The 12,182-nt window shown below is 38.5% G+C and overlaps 1 protein-coding gene and 1 long non-coding RNA gene across 4 annotated transcripts in view; one reads left to right on the forward strand and one right to left on the reverse strand.

Annotated features, from left to right (window-relative positions):
- The window catches only part of SNAP25 (synaptosome associated protein 25), a 78,522-nt gene that overhangs the window by 23,344 nt on the left and 42,996 nt on the right, over positions 1-12,182 (reverse strand). For all 3 annotated transcript variants that reach the window (XM_038571625.1, XM_038571623.1, XM_038571624.1), the window contains exons 2-3: positions 2,323-2,458; positions 368-409 (exon numbers count right to left, since the gene is read on the reverse strand). In XM_038571625.1, the coding sequence (XP_038427553.1) occupies positions 368-409; positions 2,323-2,394 (114 nt within the window). In that variant the 5' untranslated portion in view covers positions 2,395-2,458. The remainder of the gene's footprint in view (positions 1-367; positions 410-2,322; positions 2,459-12,182) is intronic.
- LOC111092233 overlaps positions 1-12,182 on the forward strand; it is a 29,119-nt gene that overhangs the window by 10,868 nt on the left and 6,069 nt on the right. Inside the window, exon 2 of the long non-coding RNA XR_005377600.1 lies at positions 6,329-6,567. This is a non-coding gene — a long non-coding RNA (uncharacterized LOC111092233). The remainder of the gene's footprint in view (positions 1-6,328; positions 6,568-12,182) is intronic.

The raw sequence follows: 12,182 nt of genomic DNA on the forward strand, positions 1-12,182 counted from the left end.
GAGTCAAAACAGAGTATCAAGATTAGATGTGACTTAAGAGGCATCAAAATCATTACAAGTGAAGTTTTTATGTAGATAATTCCTTTATATTTGCTTAAAGTGATTCAATCTTCTGCAATTTCTTATGAGCATTTACTTAGAAGTACCATCCTTCTCTACTTCCTCATCTATAAAGGTGGCCAGGACTGGGAGGGAGAGGGGATCATTTGATGGCTAAGTGACATCTCCCTCATTAATGTGGATTCCTGGTAGGCGACATTAATTCTGTAATCAATGGGATCATGACCTAGGAAAAGGCAGTAGGGTCTAGGGAAAGAATATGCCCACAAAAGGGATTAGTTTATCTTGAAATATGGCCACTTCTTACCTCTTCAACCAGTTGCAGCATACGACGGGTGCTTTCCAGTGACTGAGATTTAAAAAAAAAAAAAAAAAGTTATGAGTGCAGGATCCAGAGGTCTTTGGAAATCAGAACTACTCTCTTCAATTGAGAAACACAAAGGGTTACCTTTTTATTTTTTCACAAAGGGTTACTATCACATATTCTTTTAAGTTTATGACTGAAACACATTTTCAATCTCTTTCCTATCAGTCTTTCTACATAATAAGATTCCCTAAAGCAATTACATTAAAGCTGATCTTCTAAAATCAAAACCATATGAAGCTGATCTTGATATCAAAGACAAAGTAATCTGGAAAAGATAATTTTGCATGTGCAGGATGCATGAAAAATTATCTCAAATACTCAGAGGATTAATTTGGCCTCCTTGGACCAGGAATATTGAGTTTTAAACACAAACATAATTTTTCATGAATTGAGATGAATCTAACATCAAGTTTCTTATAAAGCTCCTAGAAACACAATTGGAAGTTCTTATCAATACAAATTAAGCTGTCGCCTTAGGGTGAAAAAAAAATCAAGCATGTTTGAAATAACTAGCCTATAGGAGACAGCTATAATAATTATCTCCATCCTTAGATAAGACAAAGTGAGATGGAAAGTCTGAAGTCAGCACTGGTCCCTCGGGCACATCGTTGTCACTTTTTTCTCAATTCCTTTGAAACTAGTAGACTCCGGCAACCACTGTGATTTCTCAAAGCTTTGCTTTTAAGTGACAAACTTATTTTGGACAAGATTCTGCAAGAACGGGAAGAACGTGAACTTTCCTGGAAGAGCTGTCAGGAGGCTGCTTGTTGAAATAGAATGGCTGTAAGCAGTGGTATGCTGGTAAATGCTAAAATATATGAATATTAATATGTAAAAAGATATGAATATGTGTATATGTGTATTTAAATTGGTTATTTTCCCGATATAGGGGAAGGAGAGCATAGTATTTACAAATAATAAAATATATAGTGCCCTTTATTATATATTTCATGTAGCTAATTGATTCTCACAGTAAGGTTTGTTAAGTTTTACTGAACTCTTGTGTCCATTGCTAAGCATGCAAAGAACAAGTGTAGTTCTGACATGGATGTTGGTTGATTTTTCCATTAACAAGTAAGAGGACAGTGCAACAATGAAGATACATTAGACCTTTGCTAGTTTGTCAATGATGCAAGTGACTGCTGAAGAGAATAAAAATTTTCAAATACTAGAAGATTTTCTCCATTTTTTGTGTTAATTAAAGAGTAATGGCTAGAGACATGCACATTTTTAAGTTTATTCTGTTATTAATATTTTCTCCACTTTCTTAAGTCTAGACAGTCGACAAAACAGTAAGTCAAATCCTGATTTGTAGTGTTTGCAGATTTCTGTGATATAAATACTCCTAACCTGTCTGATTTTTAAGCAGTGTGGTGTCACTAAAGGTGAACTTGGGAAGGTGTACAGCAACACACTGTTATAGGGTATTCCTATATTATAGCTATAAAACCAAGAACTTTGAGAGCATAGGTAGTAGTAAAATATAGGAAAATAATTAAGTGATGAATTTTGAGTATTTATTGCCTTTGATTTTTAATTAATATCATCTATTTTTGTCAATTTATATAATTCAATTTTAATACCAGCCTGTAAAATTCTAGAAAACATAACAATCAGCTCTCAGAATTAGGCCACCTCCAGACACCCAAAGCCATTGCTTTTTTTAGAGGGTCTTGACTTCTCTAGATTTTTAGAAATTGGGAGTTTAGGCTAAGATATTAATTGTATATAGGTTTATCAACCCATTCCTGTCTGTAGAGGTGTCAGGTGTATAGAAAATCAGTCATACTCCTCTGTTTTTTAAATTGAGATGTTAAAAAACCTTTTCTGCCTGAACCTGAATAAGACCAAGTACTCAGCTCCCCATCTTTTGCTCTTTATGTGCCATCCCTCACCTCATCAGCCAGTTGGTCAGCCCTTCGCTGCATCTCCTCCAGCTCATTGCGCATGTCTGCGTCTTCGGCCATGGTAGTGGTTGGGGGTGGCTGGGTGCTTGGGCTGGGGGATCAGTGATGGCTTTGGACACAGAACCTGGAAAAAGCAGATTTGAACATGTAAGAGTTTATATAAGGACATGTCGTATGTGCAACAGGAGATCTAAATAGCCCACGCTGTCTCCATGACTCAGTCATCTTCTGAAAGATGGAAGCCATATTCAGACAGGGTTCAATAGAATTTTGCTGTTTCTCCCAAAGGTGCATTATGAATGCATACTTGCCAGCTTTACAATGTACAGCTATGAAGCATTTTTAAGACACGAACCATCCAAGAATTTGGAATGATGATATGGAGGGATATGGTTCTGGGTTAGTATATTTTTAACCTCACATTTATTTTCTATTTTTATTTTATTCTTAAGAGCTTTATTGAGGTATGATGGACATACAATAAATCCCATATATTTGAAATGCATAGTTTGAAAAGTTTTGACATTTGTACACACCAAGGAAAACCATGACCACAATTAGGAAAACATATCCAACATCCCCTAAAGTCTTTTCATGCTCTTTGTAATCCTACACACCCACTCATCCCATATCACCTGGCCCCTGTGATGAAACAACTGCTTATCTGTTCTCTGTTACTATAATATATATATAATATATATTAGTTTATATATATATAAATTATATATTTATATATATAAATTCTATAATATATATAATATTATATATTAGTTTGCATTTCCCAGAATTTTATATAAATGGATGATAGAGTATGTACTGTTTTTGTCTCATTTTTTTCACTTAGCATAATTATTTTGAGATTTATTATGTTGTTGCATATGTTAATAGTTTGTTCCTTTCTGATGTTGAGTAGTATTCCACTGCATTTAGAAGCATTTAGAATGTAGGGGCAAAGGACAGGCCACCCCCAGATATGCCACTTTGGCATGCAGATTATTTCGAGCTGAAAATAATCAAGGCTCAGAAGACTCAGGAATAATATTTGACCTTCCCCCTAACTGCCTACGAGAATTCCCCCTAACTTCCTCCAGGAAAGGAGCAATCACCACAACTAACTACGAGGATTAGGGGTGGTAGACTGAGAAGGATTTAGCGAAGTCTGATTATTAAAATTGCTCCCTATGTCCCATGTTTCTGTATGGCCCAGCCATACAAAGGAGTAAATGTTTACCAAACATCTCAAACCCTCAAATGTTTGGTAAACATTTACTCTTTTTTACCTTCCAGTGAATTTTTTTCCTTTCCTTTGAAGTTCCAGACTCTTACCTTCTCTTTATTTCTGGATGACATACATACCTCATTTTGCCAATCTTTGGAACCCAAATCTATGTGGATTCCCCAGACATGTATAATTAAATTTGATTTTCTCCTGTTAATCTGTCTCATGTCAGTTCAATTTTTAGATCACCTAAAAGAATCTTCAAGGATAGAGGTAAATTTTTACTCTCTAGCAAGGAGCTAAAGGCAGAAAATCTTTAGTTTCCTTCAGTTGTTATCAGAGGTTGCCAAGAAGGTTTACGTGAATATGCACAGCTATTTTTCTAAAAAGAGATGGATCCTTTGTATGTGAAATATGACCAGCCCATTTCTTGGTTACTCTCTTGAAATCTCAAATGATACAAATTATAGGTAGTCAGACTGAGCTCCCTCCAGAGCCAATAAGCCCCCTCCCTCTCTTCCTTTTTCTTTTCTTTCTTTCTCCTGTCGTTCCTTCTTTCTCAAATATTTATTGAGTATTTGTAACATGCCAGGACAGTGTTAGGCACTAAGGATATAGTAATGAATGAGACAGGTAAATTCATTGCTGTCATAGAGCAACAAGCTAATTAGGAAGATGGGAGTAAAATAAGGAAATTAAATTATTCAGTGTGAAACTAATTATATTTGAGGACATACCATGGCTGCCCATGGGTCACAGCAGGCCTTCCTGAGGAAGTCATGTCCCCAGGAAAGGCCATCAGAGGTATAGGATAAGAGTCTGAGGAAGGGTTTGAGATGATAAATATATGATATGATAAAACCTTCTCTGCGAGTAGCACAACTGTAGAAGGCATGGGCTCTTGCTTTGTGGTTGAGATGGCCAAGTGTGCATTGGAATATTTCCTCCCTCTTCCATGGTAGAGCATGGTCTTGGGGACATGGCTGCTCAGATGGGAATTACATTTCTAGTTCCCATTGCAAGGAGGTGGTGCATGTGGCTAGAGATGGCTCATGTATTGCAGTGGGAATGATGTGCATCCTTGCCAGGCTCAGGCAGTTCAGAAGCAGGCATTCCTTCCATGTCCTCTCTTTCCCTTTCTCCCAAAAACAACAGGACCCTAGTGGATGATGAGGCCATGAGACAGCAAGAACTTGGGCCCTTGGAATTCCTACATAGAGGCAAGTTGATAATGAACCATAAAGACCCAAAACTTCATATGAAATGACAGTGCACTTCAACTATACTACACTATTGAAACTGTGAGGATTTGGTTTTGTGATAGCAGTGGGTATTATACTAACAGAGGAAGGCCTGAAGAAACTCAAAATGGGATAAAAATATTGCATAGGAGCATGATTTCCCAACCAAAAAACACATCTGTGTTTGTCTTCTATTGAAAATTGAAGATGGGAAAAGAAGTTAGATGTAGGGCCTTGGAGCAATACCATGTTTAATTATTATTCTAAAAATTATTTTTGTTATAATTTGTATTAGAAGCATTTTGTTTTTCAAAAATGAAATGAAAACTCTTCAAAAATAATCAGGTTTGCAGTGGTAGGCCCTCAATGACCTCATCTCCCAGGCCCACTGCTATACTGTTTTCTCAACAGCTAAGGTTGAACTCTTCCTGGGATTTTAATTTAGCAACTATTATTAGACTCTCCCACATGTATTACTCTTGTGAAAGAACTCAGACTATTCAGTGTTCCTCAATAGGAGGAGTCCTAAAGTGAATCTTCTTTGGAGATAATAGATTTCACAGTTCTTTTATACCCAGTGTTTCTTCAACAAAGTGACAAATGTGGAATCATGGTAAAAAAAAAAAAAAAAAGAAGGAAAAAAGCTTCAGGACTACATTCTACTTACCAGCATTAAAAAAAAAAAAAAAAAAAGAGGTAGTAAGCTTATGTTAGGTTAGTTCTATGGGCAGCCATTTAAAATGTCGACAGAGCATCATACCATAAGCCTCCTGATTTTTTTTTAAATGACTTTTTTATTTGATAGAGAGCATGAATCAAGGGAGAGGGAAGGGGAGAGAGAGAATCTTAAGCAGATTACCCACTGAGCATGGAGCCTGGCACAGGGCTCAATCCCACAATCCTGAGATCATGGTATGAGCAGAAATCAAGAGTCAGATGCTTAACCAACTGCGCCAACCAGGTTGCCCTGAGCCTGCTAATTTTTAACACCAATTCTGGCCACCAGAATATGTACTCATGATATGATATACAGCTTTAAATGCTTTGTGTTTTACTTAAACACAGATCTCCACTTTGGAAATTAGGGAACTAGCAAACAGAAACTGGAAGGAATTTACACTGAGCCACTTCTGAACCTTAAAATAAGCAGAAATAAAATTCCAGTGTTTTTCTGAATGACTGGGATCTACCCCCTAAAATAAAATGGTGTATCAATGGAAATGTAGAGTAGTTTATGAGCCACAGCTGTGGTGTGAACAAGGGTTTCACAGACGATTGGTACTCAGTTGCTGGATGACTTTGGGCAAGTTTATCACTGTCTCTGAGCCTCAGTTTTTTTTCAACAGGGTACATAATTCCAGTCTCATAGGCCTTCTGAAGGTGTAATTATATTATAGAAAGTTCTGCCAACCTTGTTTGTAAGAATGTGGGAGCTTCATATTCAGAAAGCTTTGCTCATTCAGGATAAGCCTGTACCCATTGCTAAGAGTGGAACAAATGCAGTATTTGTTAATTAGCTTTCCTTTACTAACAGCTGGGCAGGAGACACGTTGCCGTGGTGCTGGGCACCCGCAGAAGACTGAAACCAGGGAAACCAGCAGAGTGCCAGAGCCTGCAGTCTTGAAGCAGCACCTTTTGCAAGATTGCCACGTGGAGATAAATAAGTGCACCTTCTCACCCTGTTCTCTATCTTTGTATTTTGCTGCTGAGTTCCTTGGGGGAACATCTGCCTTCACTCTAAGCAAGCAACTGACCTTTCTTTCCTCCCAACAGGTTAGTTTATTAGAAGGCAGATCCTGCACTTTCCAACCTGGATTATGATTGCTAGTTCCCTCTTCCAGGTTTATTTGCTGATAGTGCTCTCTCTCACCCTCTCTTTGTCTCTCTGTCTCTGTTTCTCTCTCTCTCTCTCTCTCTCACACACACACACACACACACACACACACTCTCAGGGCTCATGGGTTTCCTTGGCAATTTCCTCCCAAAGTTGCTATTCTCAGCATCTGAAAAACAGCTGTTGAGCCCCCATGGCTTCAAGCTGACAGCAGTCTACAAGGATCTGGCTGATCTGCAGTTGGTGTGAGAGCAGAGAAGCCATGTAGTGGATATCTTTGTTTTCATCACTTCCATGGTCTCCCCAGGAGCTCCCACACCTTATTCCTGCTCTCAGATGTGGGGGATGTCTGACTGGGGAGAAGGGCTGATGCATCCGTAACAGATATCAAATGCACGGCATTTCCTAGCTGAAAGAGCAATGCCCACTCTCCTAAAGAGAATACAGGGAGAGTAGGTCTGGAACATACCTCCAGATCCTCTGTTCGGATATTTATTTTTTACATTTTATTTATTTATTCATGAGAGACACAGAAAGAGAGGCAGATACATAGGCAGAGGGAGAATCAGGCTCCATGCAGGGAGCCCAATGTGGGATTTGATCCCGGGAATCCAGGATCACGCCATGAGCCAAAGGCAGACGCTCAACCCTGAGTCACCCAGGCGTCCTCTCTGTTGGGATATTTGATGCTAGTGTTTGATAATTCTCCCCACAAACCTCAAACCCAAGCATATTAGGCTTCTGAGGAATAGCACCTGAAGAGGCATACTGATGTTGATGCACAACAATTTGATCAGCTGAAAGAACAGTAATAGTGAAACGGCATTTATTATCTAGGTGGCATAGAACATTCACTCATATTAGCAAATTGAACCTCTATCCCATGTGTTGCTCAAGCTAGTAGTGTGGTCCCAGCCAGCAAAACCTGTTCAGTTAAGTGAAGAAACTAGGAGCAGAGCCACTCAAAACTATTCCCTAGGGCTCTGCTGTAAGATAGTCTCCCATTTTATTAAGGGTCTAACAGTATCCTAGTAATTGTCTCAAATCACCAGTGTTTAGTAAAAGGTCTGGCCCCCAGTAGGTGTTCAATTCATGTTAACTGATTTGTTGAGTGAATGAAAGCACTGTTTTGACACTCGCCCCCTACCCCCACCCCCAAGTTAATGTTCCGAAGTCAGCAGTTTTCCAGGTGTTGTCTAGGGCAGTGCTTCTAAAACTTCAACAGGCATCAGAATTACTGGAAACCTGGTTAAAACGGATAACTAGGTCCCACTCTCAGAGATTCTGAGATAGGGTCCCAGATTCTGCATTTCCAATAAGCCCCAGGCCATGCTGCTGCTATTGCCCACAAACAGCACTTCTTTGTAGCTCTGATATATAGAACCTTGTCCCCTGGAGTGTTAGTAAGTGCCACCAGGTGGGTGGGGAGCAGGAAGGTTCAGCAGACTGTAGAAACTATAGGCTCAGCCAGGGGCTTCAGGGCATTATGCCCAAATCCAGCTCACAGCCTATTTTTATATTGGCTGTATGCAAAGAATGATTTTATATTTTAAATGGTTAAAAAGACTCAAAGATGCATACTTTTTACATGCAAAAAGTATGAAATTCAAGTTTGAGGGTCTATAAATAAAGCTTTACCCATGCCCATTGCTTCCCTGTTGTCAATGGCTCTTTCAGGCTACAAAGGCAGAGTTGGGTGGTTTCAAGAGACCACGAGGCCCTCAGCACTGAAAATATTTACTTTCTGGTCCTATACAGAAAACATTTGCTGATCCCTGGGTTAAATCAACTTGAACAAAAATCCTTAAAGCATTCCTTTATTTTTAATTTTTATTTATTTATGATAGTCACACAGAGAGAGAGAGAGAGGCAGAGACACAGGCAGAGGGAGAAGCAGGCTCCATGCAGGGAGCCCGACATGGGATTTGATCCCGGGTCTCCAGGATTGTGCCCTGGGCTGAAGGCAGGCGCCAAACCGCTGCGCCACCCAGGGATCCCTTAAAGCATTCCTTATTGGTCTTTTGTATCCATTTCCCGTAGAGAGACACAAAGTGGGGTGTTCTCTTCTGTCTATATTTATTTGAAGAAGTTCCTTCTCATGGACCTTCCTGCAAAGTGGTTTGTGTTTTCTGGACCATTTTTTATTTATTTCTTTATTTTTTAAAGATTCATTTATTTATTTGAAAGAGAAAGAGAAGGAGAGAGCATTCACCCACGGGTAGAGGGAGAGGGGCAGGGAGAGTGATCAGCAGTCTGCACCACGTGCAGACAGAGCCTAACTTGGGGCTCGATCTCATGAGCCCAAGATCACGACCTGAGCCAAAACCAAGAGTTGGATGCTTAACCAACTCCACCACCCAGGAGCCTCTGGACCATTTTTAAATTTAACATATAATATATATTTCCTTTTGATTGGCAATTTCTCTACAATCAGATTTAATCCATGTAATTCATCACAAGGTCCTGGGATGCCTGCACAGCCTTCAGAGATTCCTAATTTCCATGACCAACTGCAGGCCTATGTTCCCAGCCCCAGCAGCAGCACTGGACTGCATTAGGGACAAAAACATCTGAGAAGCTGTTGCTGTCACAGTATGTGGTACAAAGCTGGCAGGCTGCCGCTATTCCTTGATGTCAAATATAAATCGCAAAGCTTTCCATTTTCTAATGCTGCACGCAAGTCTATTTGAGTCTCATATTAGACATGGGGCAAGTGAAATACAGAGACAACCCTTCCTTATTAAGGGGCTTACTTATCTTCATGCATTAGGCTAAGACTGTTCTCTTGATGTAGAGTCTGGGTTTTACCTTTTAATTAATAAAACAAATAAACAAGCCCACATATATCAACATCTATCGGCTGAATTATCACAGAGCTGAAACCTACAACTTGGTATCCTCTCACACTGCTCATCATTTGAACGAAACCTCTTCAAGATAATCTCTCTCTCCTGCAGAAACTGCCTGCTTTCTGGTGGGGATACACTTTAAAATTCAACAAAATTTTATCAAAGACTTACTGTAATCAACCAAGCCCAAAGAAGAACAAAGACACTTTATAAACCGAGTGGACAACTCTCCTTAATTATTAATAAAATCACATGAACACTCACCGAGGGCTTACTCTTTGCTAGGCCCTGTTTTAAGTGCTTCTCATATAATAACTTACATGAACCTTCAATGCCATATGGTGTGCATACTACTATCATCCTCAATTTGCAGATTAGAAAATACGTTTAGAGGTAACTCTCTATTAACCACAGAGAAATTTCAGATCAAGAACCTATGTCATTTTTTAAAGCACATTTTCTTTCTTTTTTTTTTTTTGAAAGCATATTTTTCTCAAGCACATTGTATGGCTATTTTTGTCTTTTAATCAAAAACTGAAAACTATTTTATTTTTAGTTTCATTTATATATTAGAAAATAACATAGAGTGGTTTGACAGATATATCTCAGGATACTCCAGCTTTTGATATCATCTATCATCTCTACCTATGCTTTTAATCTCTAGTTCTTCTTCCCCCCCCCCGTTTTTTTGCTTATTTTATTTCTCTTTTCCTCCTGGGATATGACTGTGTTCTCTTTATATCTTTTTGAATTGACAAAAGATTCATTTATTTCACATTTTTCTTGTTTTTGGTACAGCATGCTTATTGCTAGAAATTATTTTCTATGTGTTACTGTGGCTCTACCCTAAAAATTTGGGCATACATTATAGCCTTTTGTTATTTATTTCTAAATAGTATTAAATTTCAGTTTTAATTTCCTCTATTCTCATTTCTTCTGTTTCAATTTTTATTTCAAGTAACTCTTGAGTTATTTAAAAGTATTTTAAAATTTAAATAATAGAAAAAAATTTAAATAATAGAAGTTTTTTTATTGTCATTGCTAATTTTATTTTCATCATGATCAGTGAAGGTGGCCCATGTGATTTGGTTTTTGAAACTAGGTAAGATTTCCTTTGTACCTCAGTGCCTGGGCAATTTCTGGGAAAGGTAGATTTGTGTTTAAAAAGAAAGTCTATTCTATCGTTGATTTTCTCTTGCTACCTATCTATACCAAATCAAGCTAAAAAGGAAGATCTGTTATTCAAACACCCTGAAATCTTTAGTCAGTTGATCTATTGATTTCCATGTATTCAAGTCCCTGGCAGTACTGTAGCTTTATCAATTTCTTCTTAAATTTCAGCCCATGTCTTGCTTTTTATATTTTGCAGCTGCATTGTCACAAAGTAGTCCCATGATCACTTTTTCATAGTAAATTATAGCTTTTATTGATATTAAATAATAGAACTGTACCCATAGACTTTATTTATTTATATTTATTTATTTATAGGTGACACATAATATTACATTAGTTTCATACCAATTGACACCACTTGACACTATTATAATATCATTGAATATAGTTCCTATGCTGTACCTTTCATCCCCATGACTTACTCATTCCATAGCTGGAAGCCTATGTCTCCTGTTCCCAGTCACTATGGTATTTATGCCACACAACTTTGGTCAAACTTAAGGGTTGGGAATATATGTCTTGGCTCTATTCCTGTCATCTTCTAAAACAAACCCAAATAACAGCAACAACAAACCAGTATCATGCATCTAAGATGTGGGACCTCTCATTTGGCTCATGACTCCGAATCAAACGGTGGGGCAGTCACCAGTTTTCTTTGGGTTTTCGCCCTTACTCTTGAGAAGGAGCTGGTACTTGGATGTGTTTGGAGGCAAGATCTCTTTCCTCAACTATAATGCTTGGATCTCTTCTCCAGTTACAATGATAATGAGAGGTGATCAGGATGGACTTACTGCCATTATTTTTACTGGATGAAATTTATTACCTGAAGATAATAAATGCAACCATAAGACTCAAAGTGCCCATTCTAAGGGAATAGTGAAGTGCAGTTACTGCTGCTGAGACAAGTCCTCAAGATTCCTCAAGTGCATCAGGAGCATTATTTACTCTGAATAATTAGAATTTGCCCCAGGTTTGAAGCAGCCTTTCTCAATTAAGAAAAATCAGCTGCATTTATTCCAATATTCTATGTCATTGTAACTCTTGCTGTCTAAATATTATGCATAATAATAATCATTTACTGAGAACTTGCTATGTGCTAGGAACTTTATATAAAGCTTGGGGGGGTATATAGGAACCCCCAAACCTTTGCTACTCCAACTGCAGTTCCCAGACCAGCAGCATCAGCCTCTCCTGGGAGCTTGTTAGAAATGCAGAATTATAGTCTCTACCCCAGACCTCCTGAGTGAGATCATCTACTGAACAAGATCTTCAAGCATCAGGAGTTTAAGAAGTGCTTCCCCAAAACATGTTATCTCCATAGTAAGCAAGAAAAAATGATATATTAGTTGCCTTGATAACCAGCCAAGATCAGAAGGTCAGTGGATGAGGCTGAGAGTTCCAAGTGGGGGAGCCAGACTCTGGGCCTATACTTCCACCACTGCACCCCATGCCATTATTCCATTTTGCCCATTCTACACAACTTGCACACTTCCAGCAGCATTTGCTTCTCAGCAGACAGGAAGCTCCAGGGC

This window comes from Canis lupus, chromosome 24 (assembly GCF_011100685.1).
Source record: "Canis lupus familiaris isolate Mischka breed German Shepherd chromosome 24, alternate assembly UU_Cfam_GSD_1.0, whole genome shotgun sequence".
NCBI lineage: Eukaryota > Metazoa > Chordata > Mammalia > Carnivora > Canidae > Canis > Canis lupus.